General features: G+C 38.8%; 3 protein-coding genes across 9 annotated transcripts in view; 2 read left to right on the top strand and 1 right to left on the bottom strand.

The window, feature by feature from the left end:
* The window catches only part of psme4b (proteasome activator subunit 4b), a 29,252-nt gene extending 19,531 nt beyond the window's left edge, over positions 1 to 9,721 (top strand). For all 4 annotated transcript variants that reach the window (XM_065242305.2, XM_065242303.2, XM_065242307.2 and 1 more), the window contains 17 exons: positions 414 to 467; positions 550 to 679; positions 872 to 953; positions 1,060 to 1,213; positions 2,098 to 2,164; positions 2,269 to 2,394; positions 4,674 to 4,826; positions 4,985 to 5,089; positions 5,277 to 5,368; positions 5,450 to 5,581; positions 5,660 to 5,954; positions 6,036 to 6,164; positions 6,364 to 6,519; positions 6,599 to 6,761; positions 7,678 to 7,811; positions 7,885 to 8,023; positions 8,142 to 9,721. In XM_065242305.2, the coding sequence (XP_065098377.1) occupies positions 414 to 467; positions 550 to 679; positions 872 to 953; positions 1,060 to 1,213; positions 2,098 to 2,164; positions 2,269 to 2,394; positions 4,674 to 4,826; positions 4,985 to 5,089; positions 5,277 to 5,368; positions 5,450 to 5,581; positions 5,660 to 5,954; positions 6,036 to 6,164; positions 6,364 to 6,519; positions 6,599 to 6,761; positions 7,678 to 7,811; positions 7,885 to 8,019 (2,107 nt within the window). In that variant the 3' untranslated portion in view covers positions 8,020 to 8,023; positions 8,142 to 9,721. The remainder of the gene's footprint in view (positions 1 to 413; positions 468 to 549; positions 680 to 871; positions 954 to 1,059; positions 1,214 to 2,097; positions 2,165 to 2,268; positions 2,395 to 4,673; positions 4,827 to 4,984; positions 5,090 to 5,276; positions 5,369 to 5,449; positions 5,582 to 5,659; positions 5,955 to 6,035; positions 6,165 to 6,363; positions 6,520 to 6,598; positions 6,762 to 7,677; positions 7,812 to 7,884; positions 8,024 to 8,141) is intronic.
* Positions 9,722 to 11,751: 2,030 nt separating this feature from the next.
* chac2 (ChaC, cation transport regulator homolog 2 (E. coli)) lies at positions 11,752 to 13,964 on the bottom strand. Of its 2 annotated transcripts, XM_065242312.2 has the most exons (4): positions 13,716 to 13,964; positions 13,355 to 13,612; positions 13,180 to 13,215; positions 11,752 to 12,519 (listed from the first exon to the last, which is right to left on the bottom strand). In XM_065242312.2, the coding sequence occupies exons 2-4, from the start codon at positions 13,487 to 13,489 to the stop codon at positions 12,145 to 12,147; spliced, it is 546 nt and encodes a 181-aa protein (XP_065098384.1). In that variant the 5' UTR covers positions 13,490 to 13,612; positions 13,716 to 13,964; the 3' UTR covers positions 11,752 to 12,144. The 2 variants fall into 2 exon arrangements, with proteins under 2 accessions (XP_065098384.1, XP_065098383.1); XM_065242311.2 differs by having other exon boundaries at positions 13,355 to 13,964.
* A 101-nt stretch (positions 13,965 to 14,065) lies between these two features.
* Positions 14,066 to 19,821, top strand: asb3 (ankyrin repeat and SOCS box containing 3). Of its 3 annotated transcripts, none has more exons than XM_065242310.2 (9): positions 14,066 to 15,031; positions 15,200 to 15,358; positions 15,448 to 15,560; positions 15,754 to 15,886; positions 15,984 to 16,161; positions 16,283 to 16,489; positions 16,576 to 16,845; positions 16,999 to 17,132; positions 19,612 to 19,821. In XM_065242310.2, the coding sequence occupies exons 1-9, from the start codon at positions 14,833 to 14,835 to the stop codon at positions 19,731 to 19,733; spliced, it is 1,515 nt and encodes a 504-aa protein (XP_065098382.1). In that variant the 5' UTR covers positions 14,066 to 14,832; the 3' UTR covers positions 19,734 to 19,821. The 3 variants fall into 3 exon arrangements, with proteins under 3 accessions (XP_065098382.1, XP_065098380.1, XP_065098381.1); XM_065242308.2 differs by having other exon boundaries at positions 14,068 to 15,031; positions 19,581 to 19,821; XM_065242309.2 differs by having other exon boundaries at positions 14,070 to 15,031; positions 16,283 to 16,474; positions 19,581 to 19,821.
* Positions 19,822 to 19,884: the final 63 nt, after the last annotated feature.

Raw genomic sequence — 19,884 nt, 5'->3', positions numbered from 1 at the left:
AATAGATACAAACACACTAAGGGGTGGTTTTCCAGACAGGGATTACCGGTATCTTAAACCAGGACTAGGCCTTAGTTTAATTAGGAAATATAACTAGTTTTAACAAACATGCCTTACTAAAAACATTACTTGTGTGCATTTTGAAGCAAAACAAAGGGCACTGATATATTTTAAGATATGTCAGTGCAAGTTTTTTTCAGTTTGGACAGCCCTTACATTTATTTTAGTCTAGGACTAGTATAATCCCTGTCCAGGAAATCGCCCTTAAAAGTGTAAGATCAATATTAAGTCAACATTAGTCTGACTGCTGCAAAAAGATTTTTAGGAGAGATGCATGAACTCTTTTACCTCTGTAAACATAACATTTACTGACACTGATGTCATTAACACATTTTGTGTGTTTCGTCTTTTAGGAAATATGAACATCTTGTGAGAGCTCTGTTGGAATGTCTAGACAACCGGGACTTGTAAGTGCTAAACAGTTTCAAAAAATTGTACTTGTACAACAGCGTCACACATTTGTTAATAAAATGTTACGCATCTCATCAGGCCTTGGAAGTTTGAGCACATTACTATTGGCTTCCTGTCTCTACTCATAAGAGATGACTATCCTCTACCCGCCTCTGCAGTGCGCTTCTTTGTACAGAGTCTTAACCATGATGCTCTTGTTGTTCGCAAGGTATGTGGTACATACATGAGAGATATATCTATATATATCTATATTAACAGCGTTATGTAATTTCATATGGTCAGCAAAATGCAGTGTAAATATTCACGATGTCACTCAGCATATAAGCATTGTGTTTAATTTTTGCATGCGTACGTGCTTGGCCTGTTATGTTGAGTATATTAATGAGTTTTGCTGATGTAGATGGCGATCGCTGCAGTGGCCGGAATACTTAAACAGCTCAAAAGACCCCGGAAAAAAGTACCCATCAGTCCATATGATAAAAGTAAGGAAACTTTGTTGGTCTTATTCCTGAAGTAAGGAAAAACAGTTATGTTACTTGTCCATCTGTCATTTAAGGTTTCGCTCATTACATGTGTGCTGTGTTGCAGGTGGCGTAACAGAGCCGGAGGGGCTGGTGGCAGGTGACAGGCCAGGAAATAACTGGCTGCAGTATCACAGCGACAGCCTGCCACAAACCCAGCAGGCCTGGGACAGTTTCTGCTTTGTTGAAAAGACACACTGGGGCTACTACTGCTGGCCAAAGTAAATACTGTCTGCCATTAACCTAGTTTGAAGAACTTTCAAGTAGTTTGGCTTTAAAATACATTTGATTGCGCTTATGTTATGTGTAACATTAACCTACTGCTTTTAATAAGACATGCTTGGCAATGCTATGGTTAAAGGAAAACATCACTGTTTTTCAATGTTTTACTATGTTCTTACCTCAACTTAGACAAATTAATACATGCATGTCTTTAATCAATGCGTGCACTTTATCTTTGTACAGTGCATCGTGAATGTGTTAGCATTTAGCCTAGCCCCATTCATTCCTTAGGATCCAAACAGGGATGAAATTAGAAGCCACCAAACACTTTCTGGTGACACAAAACGTGGTGTTTTTTTTAAGCGGATAAACTATATTGTATGATGGAAGAGCACTTAGTTTGGAGCACTTAGACCTCGGGCGCAGTAATATTGCTTGAAGTTTGAATGAGAGGGAAGTAGCAGGGAGTGATGATGTTACTGCACACCGAGGTCGAAGTGCTGCAAACTAAGTGCTTTTCCGCCATGCAAAATAGTTCTCATTTTTTATCATTTTAATCGCCACGTTTTATTTTGTGTCACCATACTTACTCGTGTAACTACTCATGTAACAGTCTTTAAATAGGGAAAACCTGGAAGTGTTTGGTGGCTTCTAAATTCCTCCCTGTTTGGATCCTCAGGAATGAATGGGGCTAGGCTAAATGCTAACACATTCACGATGCTCTGTACAAAGATTAAGTGCATGCATTGAAAAAAGATAGTTTTGTTTTAATTAGTCTAAGTTAAAGTAAGAACATAGTAAAAAAATTAAAAACGGTGGTGTTCTTTGAGAGCCTCTATTCAGCCTTTTTTCTCACTGTCTCGCTTTTTTATTTTTTTTAAAGCAAGTTGATGGTTTATGCCCCACCAGATGAACAGCCCAAGAATCTCTGTCCTGACAACATGAGTGAGGTATACTTGCGTTCATCTTAACTGTGCTGCTACTTGTTCTGTAAATCTACTGACAAACCTGATGGCACTTTTGCTCACATTTGCTTAATTTAATTTTCCTACAGAGAGAGCGCATTATCTATGACAAGTTCACAGATCCCACATTCATTAAACAGCTCATAGAGTTCTTGTCCCTGGAGGACCGAAAGGGCAAAGACAAGTTCAATCCTCGTCGCTTCTGTCTTTTTAAGGTACTCTCATCATACATTTATCAAGGTTGAGGAGATATACATGTACCTTCCCTTAAAGAGCACCAATGGTTGGATTCACGATTTTACATTTCCTTTACATTTCCTTGGGTGTGTAAGTGTGTATTAGTACATGTTAACGATAAAGCTACATACCCCAAAGTAAACAATGAGGCGAGTTATTGTCTCCAACGTAAATCTCTTTTCTTGTACTACAACAAACACACGGATTTTAGGCAACAGTTTACTTCCTGGGATTGGTGATGTAGACAAGACCAACATTATCATAATTCCTCCCGCTTTATCGTAATTCCTGTTAGCATTGCGTGCAAATCTTTCAAACATGGTAAGGAGCGTCACATTTCCAGCTGAAAGTATTCAGGCCAATCACAACGTACAGATTACCTGGCCAATCAGGGACAGTTTTGTACAAAATCTGTGCGTTTCAGGAAGACCGGGAAATCTGGAGCTACAAAAATGTACATTATGTGAAAAATAATGTTTTGTAACCATAAACAACACAAACACGTATTATACCAAATACACAAAATAACGTTGTTTTTTAGAAATGAAACAGGTGTTCTTTAAATGGATAGTTCGACCAAAAATGATATTAAACCCATGATTTACTCACCCCCAAGCTGTCCGAGTTGCATATGTGCATCGTTTTTCAGAGAAACACATTTTCGGATATTTTAGAAAATGTTTTAGATCTTTCAGTTGATTAAATGTAATGATACGGGGTCCACCCATAGTCCACGACCTTCAAGTCCAAAAAAAGTGCGTCCAACCTTCACAAAATAAATCCAAACGGCTCCAGGAGGATAAACAAAGGTCTTCTGAGGGTAATCCGCGCGGTGTTGTTGTAGAAATATCCATATTTAAAACTTTATTAACCAAAATAACTACCTTCCGGTAGCGCCGCCATCTTAGACTCCTCTGTATTCAGGAGAGAGTATTAGCGTAGTGTACGCACTTTTCTTAGTGACGTATGACAAATTCGGAGGGCGGGGGCACAGAGCAGCAGCAGAGTAGCCTCCGTAGGCTGCGTAAGCTCTCATCCTGAATGCGGACGCGACTAAGATGGCGGCGCTACCGGAAGGTATTTATTTTTGTTAATAAAGTTTTAAATATGGATATTTCTACAACAACACCGCGCGGATTACCCTCAGATGACATTTGTTTATCATCCTGGAGCCGTTTGGATTTAATTTGTGAAGGATGGACGCACTTTTTTTGGACTTGAAGGTCATGGACCCCGTAACATTACATTTAATCAACTGAAAGATCTAAAACATTTTCTAAAATATCCGAAAATGTGTTTGTCTGAAAAACGATGGACATATGCAACTCGGACAGCTTGGGGGTGAGTAAATGATGGGTTTAATATCATTTTTGGCCGAACTATCCCTTTAAAGAGAAGTTGTTTTGTAGGAGGTTAGAAAAAAACTAACAAAATAGAGATTAAATTACACTAGGGCATCCACACACACACACACACACACACACGTAGTTTACTCTTAAATATATACATGGATGTTTATACACTTTAACAACCAAAAATATTATGCAAACACAAACTTTTATTTTGTATGCGATTTAATCGTTTGACAGCCCTAAACAATACATAAACTGACCAGAGTTTGGTGATCTAAACCAGTGGTTCTTAACGTTATTCCTGGAGGCCCACTGCCCTGCATGTTTTGTATGTCTCTTTTATCTGGCAGACTCAGTTCAGTTCATTGAGATCTCTTCTAATGAGCTGATGATTTGAATCAGGTGTGTTAAATAAGGGAGACATACAAAATGTGCAGGGCAGTGGGCCTCGAGGAATAACGTTAAGAACCACTGATCTAAACTACATTACAAAATTGTTAATTTAATTTGTGAATTGTAACTATATTGCTATATGTTGAACTACCTTGATGACATATAACGTCTACAACCCACCAGATTTTTCTGCACTTAGTTTTAAGTGCATGATTAACTTTTATAAGCATATTTAGAGTTCAAAGGATATATTAAATCCCCTATAATTCCTCTGGCCTCCTTTTTGGGTTCCCACCTGAATTAAAACATTTAAATGTATTGGCCCATTAGCATTCTGTATCATTACTATTACCAAACGGACAGCTCATGCAGTATGCGCCCATGACTTGTGAAGGACACTGAAAATAGGTCAAATGTACCCCTCTGCAAGTCTTTGCATTGAACTTATTCACCTGCCATGCTCACCTGTGGTTTAAGACAGAATACAGATGGCCTGCTTTTTCATTCCACAGGGACTTTTCCGGAACTACAGCGACGCCTTTTTGCCCGTTCTCAAACCTCATATGGAGAAGCTGGCAGGCGACTCTCATGAGAGCACCCAGCGCTGTGTTGCTGAGATCATTGCAGGCCTGGTTAGAGGCAGCAAGCACTGGAGCTTTGGCAAGGTGGGTACCACATCCTTTGGCATCCTTTACCGCATTATTGTAGCCATTTATATTTAATGATACTTTTATCTAAATCAAATTACAAATGGGAGAGCTTTCATTAAAAGCGACCCGCAAATGAGAGAGCATAACCATAAAACCTCTTTTTCTCTCAATAGGTGGAGGCACTATGGAAGTTCCTGAGTCCCTTGATGCGAACGGCATTATCCAACATTACCGTTGAGACCTACGCTGACTGGGGCACATGTGTGGCTACAGCATGTGTATGTTGTCACAATTTTTCCTGTTGTAAAACTGTATGTCAGCTGGACCCCTATTCAATAAAGGGGGTTTTCTTAAAGGCACACTAGTTTCAAATTTATCAAAATAGATTTTGGGTCACAAATGGACCTCAGGGGGAAGATTTTCTAAAGGTGTGGGAACTGACTATTGTGATGTTTGATGTTACAGGAGAGCCGAGATCCACGAAAGCTCCACTGGCTTCTTGAGATGCTTATGGAGTGTCCTCTCAGTGGGGAAGGAGGATCCTTTGTAGATGCGTGGTATGAAGTGTATAGACATTTTTATGTGTAGTAAACATAAATAATGCTTACACTGACGGTGAATCTCTTGTTTTCTTGTAGTCGCCTATATGTGCTTCAGGGTGGTCTGGCACAGCAGGAGTGGAGGGTCTCAGAGCTTCTGCACAGACTATTGAGTTACCTGGAGCCCAAACTCACCCAGGTTTATAAGAACGTGAGAGAGCGCATCGGCAGGTAAGTCAGGAATTTCGGTCACAATAATCTTAATTCTTCGTAGGTTTTCTCCTAAACTAAAATTTGCTTCTTTAACAGCGTGCTGACGTACATTTTCATGATTGATGTCGCCCTGCCGTACACGCAACCTACAAAATCCCCACGCATCGCCGAATTCACCGAGAGGGTGCTGTCTAAACTAAAGCCTCTGATCGAGGGTGACGAGGAGATCCAAAACCATGTGGTGGAGGAGAACGGAGTGGGTGAGCAGGATGAAAGGACCCAGGCCATCAAACTCCTCAAAACGGTTCTGAAGTGGCAGATGGCCAGCGCCGGGCGCTCGTTCTCGACCCCAGTGCCACAGCAACTACAGCTACTACCCCTGCTTTTTAAGGTCCTGCTTTCTCTTTGTCAATGTGTGCTTTTTGTTTTATTTGTGCTCTGTCTGTCGCTGACTTCCACTGTTCATCTGCAGATCGCTCCTGTTGAAAATGACGACAGCTATGATGAGCTAAAGAGAGATGCAAAAACCTGCCTGTCCCTCATGTCTCAGGGGCTTCTGTATCCTGAGCAGATCCCTCTGGTTTTGGAGGTGCTACAAGAGGTAAGGACACGCTACACACAACCCCTAATAACTGTTCAAAAGGCTGAATCTGACTCTGGGTGTCTAGCTGATCCTGAATTACCAGATTGTAAATTTATATTGTCAGATTATTTGCTTGTTTTACGATTTGCATTGAATCATTTTGCATTTGAAACGGTTACCTGGGGTGACACATATATGATGATTTTTCACCATAAAGATCGCCGGCAGCAGCTCTTGGCACGCACGGTTTTCGGTGCTGACGTACCTACAGATAATGGTGTTCTATAATCTGTTCACCATACTGAGCACTGAGCAGACGGTTCAGGATGTAAGAGCACTGGTCATCAGGCTGCTGGAGGACGAACAACTGGAGGTACCTTAAACAGCGTCATTAATTGTTCAGTTCATGTTAAAAAATAAATAAACATTCACGCCCCTCTTTATGTATCTAGGTGAGGGAGATGGCTGCCACCACTCTCAGCGGATTCCTGCAGTGCAACTTCCTAACCATGGACGCCTCTATGCAGACCCATTTTGAGGCTTTATGTAAAACCAGACTCCCAAAAAAGAGAAAAAGAGACTTGGGATCTGTAATGGACACAATCCCTTCAGTCGGTATGATACACACTTTTATCAGTGCTGTAATTGTGTGGCATGGCACTGGGGACGATAGCGGGCCTTCATGACGATAGTTTGCCCATTATAGTTTTAAATTATCATCATAGTTTCACATTAACAGGCGCATAGTTTAATGACTGATAAACCAAGCAAAAGTATCACAACAACCAAAGCACTAAAAAATTAACAAATAAATGAGTAAATTATTGCCCCGCCCCTGATACTATTGTGTATTGTCTCACAGGCTGATGATAGGGCGACCTCACTATGGGGCATATCGTGCAACACTAATGGCACAGCATTCATGCAAGCATGCATGTTAATTTCCTGCCTACGACTGTCCTGTCACAAACAGCCTGATTATAAAAAAACTAAAGTTTACAATAATTAATATCTTTAGACATCCCTGAACAATTTACTTAAAGGCGGAGTCCATGATCTCTGAAAGCCAATGTTGACATTTGAAATCACCTAAACAAACACGCCCCTACCCCAATAGAATCTGTACCTTCATTTGATAGTCCCGCCCCACACATACGCAACCCAGGCAACGATGTCGGTTAGTAGACACGCACCTTACTGCTGATTGGCTACAAGTCTGTGTGGTTGGCCCAACTCCCTTTTCCAAAGTGTTTTTCAAAAATCACGCACCCCGCCTTTAAGTAACCCATCAAGATAAATATTTTATCTGTTTTGATTCTCTTGTTAATGTGATGTCACACTGATAAAGCTCTGGCCACCGCTACATGCCTGACTGGTTAATTTCACCCAAAAGTCTTCTTTTTATTGTAAAAAGAGGCATAATATGTGCCCTTTAAGGATGTTTTGACTGAAAACCAGGCAAAGAATCATTCACATAACTTCCTACTCATGTATCGATTGACATGAACGCTATGTGTTTGTCTGTCCACAGATCTGGTACGGCGTCATGCAGGAGTGCTAGGACTCAGCGCTTGCATCTTATCCAGCCCGTATGATGTCCCAACCTGGATGCCTCAGCTCCTCATGGATCTCAGCGCACACCTCAATGACACACAGCCTATCGAGGTACACCAGTCGTTCACTTTTAGGGACTGTTATATTAATTACAAATCAATACAAGTCTCTCTGTCTGGTTTAGATGACTGTGAAAAAGACTCTGTCTAATTTCCGCCGTACTCATCACGACAACTGGCTGGAACACAAGCAGCAGTTCACGGATGATCAGCTTGTGGTGCTCACGGACCTTCTCGTGTCACCCTGCTACTATGCATAGACTGGTATGAAACGCAGCCACTCGTATCATCTACAGTTTGTGCATGACATAGGCAGTGCATTTAATGTAATAAAATTTCCTTTTAATTTTAATCTGATCAAAACTTATCTGTTTCTTTTCAGGTTGTGACCTTGTTGCTGCAGGTTTTAGTTATTTCTTTTTAAATTTATATTCAAAGAATTTAAAAATATGGGGTGATGAGAGGGAAACTCAGATGATTTGTTCATCTGACGCGGCAGCATCTGTTGCAGAATCTCTCAAACCCAAGAGCGCATGGGAGGAGGAGGCATGTATAGGCATGAAGGAATCACACGGTGTACTGAGATTAATGACCTACAAATTCACTCTGTACGTACTGTTTGTATGTATATATATCTACCCCTTATTTTTGCATTTCAACTATACTTAATATTTAAGGTTCACCAGCGCAGGGATGTACGGCCTGCAGTCTATAATATTGTACAGATAGTGTTATTTTTTTTCTCATCCTCTGTGTGTACGTAAACTTTGTGATGAAGGACAGAACGCCCTCTTCATATTCCGATTCTCAAGCTTTTTTCCACTGATCCTCATCAGCATCCTCTTCGAGTTAAGGTTTGTGATCTTAAGGAAGGGTTGTCTTAAACCCGGTAATTGAAATCAATACATACAGAATTCATAATGTTAAGTGTTTTATTTTCAACACACAAATTGCCGATGCCACCAAATTTGAATCAAGCGAAATGTGTTTTTGGTTAACTGGAATTGTCATTCCATCTGTGCTTTTTTGGCATTTCATTCTCTGTAAGCATGTGATTTTTGTGACGTAATGAGACATCACAGACCATCATCTTTAAACCACAAGACCTACATCAGTACGGCATATTAAAATTTACGTGGCGTTCTCCAGTAGTAATTCTTTGGAAAAAGTTTGTGCTGAGCCCGTGTTATGAATCATCGCCTAAGGATGCACGTCTAAGTACTGTGTTATTATTGTGGTATGTGTGAAGTCAGCTGTTTGTGGTCAGGTGAGGTACAGCACTCTGCTCACATGCCATTATAACAGGGTTTTGTTTTGTGTCCTGTGCGTTTTCTGTATTTATTTGTGTATGTATTTTATGTACCGTACGTATGCATTTATCTATGCATAAGACTGAGACTTCCGCTAGTAAGAACAGCCCGATCGGATTAAATTTGAGGCCAGTTGGTGCGAGATACATATGCATGTCAGTGTGAGTGTGCATGTTTGTGGTTTGGCCGAGTTATGGTTGAGTGTATCAATACGTTGAGCTTATCGGCATGTGACCGGAATCTCGAAGGTCTCCATCCTCTCACACTGGAATATTTTATTTTTTTGTCATTAATTTCTCCAGCCTCAGTACAGGACTACATTAGATCGTCCTCTGAATCTCTCTCAGACACATACATGGCGCCAGAAAGGGCTTCAGGTTATAGCCTGGTTAGTTCTGTTTTACATTATGGAGTGTGCATTACAGAATTATTATTTAGCTTAGTGCCAAAACTGCAGCGATCTTTCTCTATTTTTTTAGATGTTTGCTTTGTTTTACTCAAGAGGCCAATAAATGTATTGTTTTTAACAAATGGAAATGGCCTTTTTCTTCGTTTGGCTAACTTTGGACACTAATATATACTAACATTATTAGTAGAGCTTAGGAAAAAATAAAGAGCCAGTACATAATATGTGATGTTGGTAATTACAGTACCCATTTTGTCATGTGATTCTTAAAGCTCTGCTCGGCCTTCAAGACCTGTTGGGAAAATTTCTCTGCCAATTCAAGAGAAACAAGAACAGTTATTTTTTGCACTATGTGATATCAATTAGTTATTTTAATATCTAACAATCTAAAATCAAAATTATTTTAGCATTATTTTTGAAATCGATAAAGTAAAATGTCTGTATGCACTTTGGTTGTAAGGAATTTGGAGAGAGAACATGGTTAAAGTTCCAATGAAATCAAAACTGACAATACTTGTTTTTTTTTTATGTAATATTGCAGTGTTTTTTATAAACAATTCATCTGTGCAAGTCATCATTATATTTTTTTAATCCATGTGCCCTCATAAACTTCAACCAAAATCTGAAAATGTACGATCATTCTCTGATGACATCAGTTAGACGGCTTGGGCGGGAGCATCCGTTAACTCCGCCCCTCCAACTGTCAAGCCACACTCACATTACCAGCGACTTTGTCGCTGGTCTCTTTTAAAAAGGTCGTTAGAAGGCGTTTCTTAATCTGGTTGTCATAAACAAATGAGTACCGTCCACTCCAGTAACTGACAAGAGACAGATGACGTGAACTCATCATTTGCATAAAGTTAAACTTTTCTCAACTTTGTTGCACGACTGGACACGCCCCATCTACTCGCCAACAGTCACTGACGCCGGAAGCTTCCGTTGAAATCAATAAGATCACGTTGCTCTGTTACTGCTAGTTGCTGCTAAGCAGTAGCATAGTGATGCAATCTCATTGATTTCAATGAAAGCTTGGCGACTTCTGGCGACACGAGCAACAGTGACCATTGGTGACTGGATTTGTCTCGCGACAAAAATGAGAAATGTTTAACTTTATGCAAATTATGAGCGACTTTCGGGAGCGACTTCCAATGAGAACGAAGCAGTGGAGTTCACGTCATCCTTCTCTCGTCAGTAAAGGGAGTGGACGGCACTCAATTGTTTATGACAACCATATTTAAAAAAAACGCCTCTTTTGAAAGAGACGAGCGACACACAGCGACAAAGTTGTTTATAATGTGAATGTACCTTTAGGCTTAAGTCTTCTGACAGTTCCACAAGTCTGTGCGGAACAAAAAAGGGGCATTTCCCAATTTTGGGGTGTTTTCAGACTTTGATTAGGCGTTTTAACCATCCAATCAAAAAAGTACGGAAGCCCTGAAAAGCCATACATCATTATTTTTTTAACACCTATTTCAGTTTGAAGACGCCCCAAAATTGGGAAACGCCTCTTTGTTCCGCAGAGAGCTCCTTCTCAAAAAAATGCATTTGGTAATCGCCCACTCAATTAAAGTCAATCAGACAAAGAGGTGAAAAAACCCCTATTTCAGTTTGATGACGCCCCAAAATTGGGAAACGCCTCTTTTTGTTCCGCAGAGACCTCCTTCTCAAAAAAATGCATTTGGTAATCGCCCACTCAATTTAGGTCAATCAGACAGAGAGGTGAAAAAACACCTTTTTCAGTTTGATGACGCCCCAAAATTGGGAAACGCCTCTTTTTGTTCCGCAGAGACCTCCTTCTCAAAAAAATGCATTTGGTAATCGCCCACTCAATTTAAGTCAATCAGACAAAGAGGTGAAAAAACACCTTTTTCAGTTTGATGACGCCCCAAAATTGGGAAACGCCTCTTTTTGTTTCGCAGAGACCGCTTCTTGACGGTTCCATTACTGAATGAAACACGTTTTCTATATCTAATTTAAGCACAGTGGAAAATACAAGCCACACCCACTATTTTACGTGCGTGATAGAGTGCCGCAGGGATGATGTATTTTTGTTTTTTTTGCCTATTCATTTTTGCTGTAGACACTTGTATTAACGCAAAATAAACTCTGTGTTTAACAAAAGTTTATGACACTTATGCGTCAATCATGCGGCAAATGGTTTCACTTATTCAACTATTGTGTTTCACTCTGAAATACGCCACAACACTGGATCGTAAAGAGGATCGCAACTTCCAATTCACTGGGACTTTAACTGTGATATAAACAATGCCAAAAACGAGAATTAAAAAGTTTTTATTAGATTCTGAATGCTGTGGTTAAGTTAAGTTACATGGTAAAGTTGGTAAGGAATTTAATTGATTAGAGATGGCTTTGCTTTTTTCAACTGTGTATAACATGCAATAGACCAAAACCAACTCCTAATGATTCATTTCCAAATGTTGTCACAAGTGTCAACGTGCCAGACGTGATATATGTCACAAACATTTGGCCTAAATTCCAGAAAACATTAAATACTCCTATTTGCACAGAACAACAAGATTTCAAGTGCATCTTATCTGAGTTCATCAAGTAATCCCTTTAAGTCCTAGTGCATAAAAGAAACCCTTAAAACAAATGTCCTAAATTCCTGAGTTCTTCAGAGGATTAGGGATAAAGTAGATTATAACAGATCACTCCTTGTCCTGTTTCTGCAGTTCTCTCACAAGACGCTCCAAAGAGAACAGGTGTTCATCCGAGTCCTCGGGTGATAGTTGCCTAAGGGCATCGGCAAGCTCAAACAGGTAATCTGTATTTTTGCCACTGGGGCCTACAGACTTAACAATCTGCTGAGCAATTGTCTCCAAAGGAGCTGGGCCAAGGTAATTAGGGTTGTTGCAGGATCCTATGTAGAGCAATGTGTCCGGCATGGGCTGGTGTTGTTTCTCTTTGGGATAAAATGTAACGCATATCACTCCGTACCCACCCTTCTCTCTGTAGTCTAGATATTCTTTCACCTCCTTTTCCCGGCCCGATGGCAACTTGTAAGCAACACCCCATACACAACCCTGCAAAGGCAAATTTATAGAAAATTATGGAGTTTGTTCAATAAAATGCATTTAAATACAGTGTAATTGTAAAACAACCATTTGCGTATATGCTATTACTGTGTTTATATTAGTTAAAAGTAAGAAGTTTTCAAGTCTGTCAAATTATTGGAACGTTATATAGATTATACACAAAAATACACATGGTAAAAAGTATATAATATTATATCTACATACATAAACAATAAAAAAATCATTAAATAAAATGTTTATTGTTTTTTGTTTAAATATAAACATATTATAAAAAGTTTAATTTTATAAACATGTTATAATGTACATTATAGCTTTAATTTACATATTAAAAATTAATTTCTTAATAGGACTACTATTATAATTTCAATTACCTTTACTGTCCTATAGACAAATACGTCACTTGCTTTACAGTAAGCATCAGTAATATACACTTTTTTGTATTTATACTTACAGCCTATATATTTCATATACATTTATATTTCCCTGTATTTCTCTTCCCTATATTTTAAATTGAAAATGAATTTATCTGCATTATTTTAGCTATCAGCTGCTTAGATATCGGTTGATATTATTGGCCGATTATCTGCATATGATTACCGAAGGCACAATATTTTGAAACAATATTAAAAACTGGTAAACAGTATTTACCTCAGGGTCCTCTATTAATGTCACCACTCGCCCAGGCTGAAATAAATATATAGATAAAAAAAGTAGTTATAGATATGTTGTTGTTGTATATTAAAAGCACTAACTGTGTTCACTGTGACTGTAAACTAGTAACGTTACGTTGTTTGTTATGGATACGGAGAACTTCAGTCCATACCTTTCCAGGCACCCCTCGGTGATCCGTACTTCCCTGCCAAAACCTGCGACTGAATCCTTTTACGAAACCAACACGTCTGTCTTCGTACGGAAAGTCCACTTTCCAAATCAGAGATCCGTATCCGAAAACCCACATCTTTGTGCTGACAGTTTACAGCATGTGTGTCATTGACGTGTCGCTCCTTGTGTTTATATACGACTGCCGTGTCTGACTTGGTAGTTTTACATGTTTGGTATAGGTGTGGACATATTGGTACTTCTAGAGATTGCAAACAAACAAAAATAAAACCCTCGAGTCTCGACCTACACCTACGGGCTGATGAATGACATATCTATACGGAAATATCCAAATGTTGACTCACCTTGGTGATCCAGAAAGTCGATTGTTTGTTTTTACGTATGTAACAACACTGACATGCTTTCGCGACATATAAATCTTAAAATATTTATAATAAAACACACAGCTTTACCTGAGGATAACCTGAGACTAGACACTGGACGGAATGGCATTTTTCAAAATAAAAGTCAGCGTTGCATTCTTCAAACACAAACATTTAGGTCCACATGTTTTACAGTATAATTATACAGTTTTTACCACAGTTGATGTTAGCAATCATGCATGGTTTACCAACCATTCATAGTCACTTTAGCTGCGCTATTATATATATATATATATATATTTAAACAGTATGGGGAACAAAAAAATTAAATTATAACGTTAGACCGGTTTTCAATGTAGTTACATAACAAAAACTGATCATATGTAAAGAAGTGGAACAGGGTTAGGATTAATGGGAGGAACAAAAGAAAATATGCATGCATACGTTAAATTTTTTATTTTTTGCTGTAACAATGAGGGCCGCTATTATGTTGTGTCAAGGGAAGAAAATTATTTATTGAAATAAGCAAACGTTATAATCAGTGCAGTCTGTGCGTTACAACTAAAGGTACTTTAAAATTTAAAGCAAATTACCGAGTCTAAACTTTAAGAACGTAAATACACGGAACGCAAAATAACATGCTTGTTACCCAGCCGGAACTGTAAACCACCCAATCAGAAAACGGCATCACCGGAACTTACCGTCGGGAAACATATCCGATCGCATATGAATTAATTTCCTCATTCGTGCTGTTTACTGTTACATTTGGGCTATACAATGGTATTCGCGGCATCGTTTGTAATGTTCATAAAGACATGAGGTATTAAAGTGAAGCCGATTGATACGTACAATTGACGTAAACGGGGCACAACAGTCATCAACAGCGTTATTGTGATCAATGCACTGTTACTTTCCCAGGCTGTTATTAATATAACCCAGTTAATGTCAAGTGACAACTTTCGTGCTTTACTATTATAAAATTAAACCTGTGTACTTGGCACTCCAAAATAAGATGTAATTAGAATATGTACACTTAAATACAGTACAGCCACATGCACCTTTTCAGCAATGCGTATTAGGGCAAAAGAAAAACAATCAGATGGACTTCACTGAATGTTATAAAGACACCTGCTCAGCCGTGGCTCTGGCTGCCCGGGAGGGAAAGGTGGGACAGGTGCAGAGCCTCATCCAGCGAGGTTTTGCTGTGGATGTGAAAGACAACCGGGGCTGGAACCCCCTGCATGAAGCTGCTGCAGCCGGATCCGCGGAATGTGTTGGCCGTCTTCTGTCCGTTGCAGGTAACGAGCTTCTGCTAGTGTGATATAAATGTATAAGTAGTAGTGGTCAAGTTGACTCGTCGTCTCGCAGTACCCGGATGAGCGGTTGTTATCAGGATCGACTGACCAATCAGAATTAAGTATTGCTGTGCAATAACAGAATAATATAACACATCATCTTCTCTTCAGTCAGCTGTGAAGACTATGTGAATACCTTAACGCATAACTCCGAGACCCCGCTTTACTTTGCTGCGAGGGAAGGGCACCTGCGGGCAGTCAGATGTCTTATTAAGGGTGGTGCGGACCTTAACAGGACAACCAATGACCTCTCCTGTCCCCTCTTTGCAGGTAAACCAAAAGTATCTGAGACCATCATGTAATGGTTTTTGTTATGTATCCTATTTGTTTTTAAATATGTTGGCATTTCTTGTTTCAAGCTGTAGATGGTGGGCACAAAAAGGTGGTGGAGCTGCTGGTAAGAAATGGAGCAGAAGTGAACAGGACTCACTCTGTGTCAGGCTGGTCTTGTCTTCATCAAGCTGTTTACAAGGTATAGCTTTAATTCTGTGATTCGTGAAGCATTTTGTTCTTGACATTTACGTACTGTATGCACAAATGCTGAATTCCTGCCTTAGTGATACATTGGTTCTTTCCCAGTCAAGCATTTAGTTAATGCTTAATGCATTTAACTGTCTATGTCAAAAAAAAAAAAAAAAAATGAAATCTCTCTTAACATTTCTTAGGACCATTCTGAGATTGTTAGGTACTTGGTGGGCAAGTGCCATCTTGAGCCAGTGGACGACTATGGGATAACACCTTTATTTCTCGCTGCACAGTATGGACATCCCCGGTGCTTAGAGATTCTTGCATATGCTGGTAAGGTTACTTAAATTATTATCTCAAATAAGCCAAGCCAAAGGTACACAGCAGTCATGAATAAAGTTTGGTAAGCACAGGTTTTTATTCCCCGCAGGCGCAAATGTGAACTGCCAGGCAAACGATCTGGCCACCCCAATGCTCATCGCTGCTCAAGAGGGCCATATAAGTTGTGTGGAGTGTTTACTGAACTTCGGCGCTGATCCGAACCTGTACTGCAATGAGGGCCGCTGGCAGCTACCCATCCATGCTGCAGCACAGTTTGGTCGGCTTAGGTATGGCAGCTTGGTTAGCAACTAATTTCTTCAATGCCCTACTTTACACATACGAATGTAACAGTGGCCTTTTAGTTATACTGCATTATTCTTGATGTCTGTCTTTTGTTATTTTGTATAGTATTTTAGGAAAACTGATTTCTGTAACAAACCGAGAATGTGACCAGGGTGAAGGAAAGGTCAGTCCTGTTTACTTGGCAGTACTTGGCGGACAAGTGGGCAGCCTTCGGACCCTTCTAAAGGAAGGCTACAGCCCGGACGCACAAAGCTGTCGACAGTTTGGCCACAGCTGCCCTTTGGACATGGCTCTATGGTACAACTCTTGGAAGTACGACATAAATATACAATTATACCCCGCTTTCCATTTTATACACAAACACCATGACTCTGTTTATTCTTTCTCTTGTGTTTCAGCCTGGACAGCGAATGGCACCAGACTCGAAAGATCACTTTGATGCTTTTAGCTGCAGGGGCCCAAATAAGCATGGACACTTATGCCTTAACATTACATGGCCATGTACCCAAGCACCTTCCTTTGATCCTGAAGCACGTTGGACTTCCTCAGCATGACCAACTTGGGGAGTTGGTCAAGAGAGCTCTTGCTGTGGTGCAAAGCGCATCCTTCTGGCTCCCCCTGCTGCTCAAAGCCGGAATGGACCCCACACTCTTCCTGCAGGTTGAAATGTAAGCAACACATTTGGACAATTATTTTAATCATCAGCGGACTTCCCATGCATGGTTTTTAATAAATGATTGTGCTTTATTAATGTCAAAGTTAAAAACCACAGTGTTAAGCTCTTCATTTCCCTCTGACTGTTGTGTTCTAATTGGTTGCAGGCTTGAAGAAGCTGAGAGCAGTGTGCTTAATTTCTTTCTGGAGTTCATAAATTGGAAGACTTTGCCCTCTACGATGCTTCAGATTCTGTCTCACCGGCGAGCAGATGGCACGTGGATGCCAAGGAAACATTTCGGTAAAAAAATATTTTTTGGTCATTTATTTGTTTGCATCTGCGTTTATTTCATGAGAATCAGTTACTGCGGTAGTACAATGAATCAGTTCTCAAAACTGATTTGTGGCCCTGCCTTACAAATCGCAGCTAGTTTTTTTTACTCTTTATGTAAAAAAAAAATCACTTAAAAAGAACATTCTGTGAAAATATAACTTTGATATATTTAATATTGACTGAGTAAGGTCAATTGAAATCAAACTTTAATGCTCCTAATGTATAGAAATATAGATTATGAGACTTTAGCCTGGATGCCACACAAACAGTTTTAGACATTACTAAATATTGTAGACATTACTAATTTCTGATTCTCAACATGATTATAGCCATAAAACTGGAATGCTTTAAAGGCGGGGTTAATGATCTCTGAAAGCCAATGTTGACCGTTGAATCACCTAAACAAACACGCCCCTACCCCAATAGAATCTGGACCTTCTTTTGATAGACTCGCCCTACACATACGCAACCCAGGCAACGATGACGGTTAGTAGACACGCACCTTACTGCTGATTGGCTACAAGTGTGTTTTGGTACTCGGCCCCACCCCCTTTTCCACAGCGTTTTTCAAAAATCATGCACCCCAAATTTAAAAAGAATAAAGAATTGTTGTGATTATTTCTGTTTATTATTTATTGTTACGTTAGTCCATAAAAATGAATGAATGAATCAATCAACTCTTTTTTTTTATTTTGCTTAATTTAGTGAAAAATTGTGCAGAAAGCCGACTATGAATATACTTAACAAGATAGTAAATCTAATTGGCTGCATTGGCTGGGTGCCAAAAATTGTGGTTAGTCAAAAACAACGGTGTATAAAGTGCTCAGATGCAAAAGCTGCTAACTGCCACCACCATCTAAATTGAGATAATGATATTTAACCGAATGCACGTATATTTATACGTTTATCAAATACTTTTGCTTCAAATCTGGTAAATCCCGCTTAAAAGGAATATTACACTTTCATTAAAAAATCAGATAATTTACTAACATCCTTGTCATCCAAGATGTTTATGTCTTTCTTTATTCAGTCAAGAAGAAATTAAGATTTTGAGGAAAACATTCCAGGTTTTTTCTTATTTAATAGACTTGATTGTTCCTCTACAGTTCACTGTTTCAATGCAGTTTAAAATTGAAGTTTCAATGCAGCTTCAAAGGGCTCTAAATGATCCCAACCAAGGCATAAGGGTATTAATTGTAATTTTCGTTTACGTAATCACTTACGTTATTCAACCTTGAATGTTTTCTTCAAAAAACAAAAGACATAAACATCTTGGATGATGTGGGGGTGAGTAAATTATAAGGATTTTTTACTTATAAAAAATACTTAAGTGAAATATTTCTTTAAAAACATTTTTTTACCTGGTAAAAGAAGGTTTATGATATATATTAGAATATTCATTTATTTAAATATTTTAGCCTTTTACCTTTATCTAGAGAGGACTGTAAAGAGTGACTGCAGATTTTTAAAACATTTTTTGCTTGTACTTAGAGGGTTTTGCTGCGAAATAGTCAAATTTGTTATTTTATTTTCAATTATTTTATTCATTTATTTGTCAGGGACTATGCACAGACTAACATTAATCTCAAATAGAGAGAATATATGCCCTGCACCAGATTAAGCTACTAGTAATTTCCATCTGTAGTCCTTGGGCAGGTCACTAGATAAACAATTTCTCTAAAAAGTCTAACATACACAAATTTAATAAAAACAACTCCCTCTTAAATTATCATGAGCACTTCAGTTCAACAATAAAAACAACAATTCATCAATTAATTTCAGCAATAAAAACTGCCCACTAAAAACACACAATTTTAAATCCATCGATTATATTAAACACTTAAATGTGGAGTTAACAATAAATAAAAAAGTAAATGTAATTGAACGTATTATTTCAGTTCATCAATTTCTGTAGTCACTAGAAAAAAAGAATTACACACATACTATTTCATTAACATTGTTTACGTTAGAAAGATTAGTTGCACCAAATGATTTCTAAAAAATCTAACAATATAAACCCTGAATCCTGCTCTTATTTAGTAAAAATTTATATTAATAATAATGTTAATGTTGACAAGTCTGTTTGCTCAATAGCCATAGTTTTAACCCATGTGAGAAAGTATAGTAATTGGGACATGTTTTAAGCTCAACCGGTAGAGAGTTCCACTTTTTTACTGCCAAACACCAACCAAATGACTAATGTGACATATGTGAAAATAATGCATTTCATTTACTGAATAACTTTTTCATTTCTATTAAATGCAATATAAAAAAATTCAAATTTTCAAGAAAATGTTTTTAAATATTTACGATTAGTTGAGAGACATTTTTTAGTTATTTCCCAGTACTGCTGCATTTTATATGTATCATCTGATGTGATAAAAGCCTACAGCTCAGAAATCCATTTTCTTACAGATTCAATTCCTGCTTTAACACATCTGTGCAGACTGGCAGTGCGGGCATCGGTGGGCAGCGATGCTCTGTCTAAGATCTCCTTCATACAGCAGCTGCCTGTTCCCACACTTCTCCAGGACTACCTTCAGTTCAGTGACGTCCACGGCAGCATGACAGTCAGTCCTCCTGTCTAATTAAGTTTCCTCAACTTGTTCCACTGCAGTATTTTGTACATAATGTTAATAAAATATAATATTCATTAGATTTGTCCTTTCATTACTTTGATATTTACAAAATGTGCGAGGAGGAAAATTTTGAATAACAC

Source organism: Paramisgurnus dabryanus, chromosome 1, assembly GCF_030506205.2.
Source record: "Paramisgurnus dabryanus chromosome 1, PD_genome_1.1, whole genome shotgun sequence".
In the NCBI taxonomy this organism is placed as follows: domain Eukaryota; kingdom Metazoa; phylum Chordata; class Actinopteri; order Cypriniformes; family Cobitidae; genus Paramisgurnus; species Paramisgurnus dabryanus.
Note: the sequence above shows the minus strand (reverse complement) of the source record. Positions and strands in the feature narration are given on the sequence as shown.

What these genes read in the sequence shown, in the direction of transcription:
- chac2 (XM_065242311.2), bottom strand. Translation starts at nt 13,489, where the DNA reads ATGTGGGTTTTCGGATACGGATCTCTGATTTGGAAAGTGGACTTTCCG. An exon ending in ACCGAGGGGTGCCTGGAAAG is followed by an intron (nt 13,216 to 13,354) that starts GTATGGACTGAA and finishes TATTTATTTCAG; the next exon opens with CCTGGGCGAGTGGTGACATT. An exon ending in CATTAATAGAGGACCCTGAG is followed by an intron (nt 12,520 to 13,179) that starts GTAAATACTGTT and finishes TTGCCTTTGCAG; the next exon opens with GGTTGTGTATGGGGTGTTGC.
- asb3 (XM_065242308.2), top strand. Translation starts at nt 14,833, where the DNA reads ATGGACTTCACTGAATGTTATAAAGACACCTGCTCAGCCGTGGCTCTG. An exon ending in TTCATCAAGCTGTTTACAAG is followed by an intron (nt 15,561 to 15,753) that starts GTATAGCTTTAA and finishes AACATTTCTTAG; the next exon opens with GACCATTCTGAGATTGTTAG. An exon ending in CTATGGTACAACTCTTGGAA is followed by an intron (nt 16,490 to 16,575) that starts GTACGACATAAA and finishes CTTGTGTTTCAG; the next exon opens with CCTGGACAGCGAATGGCACC.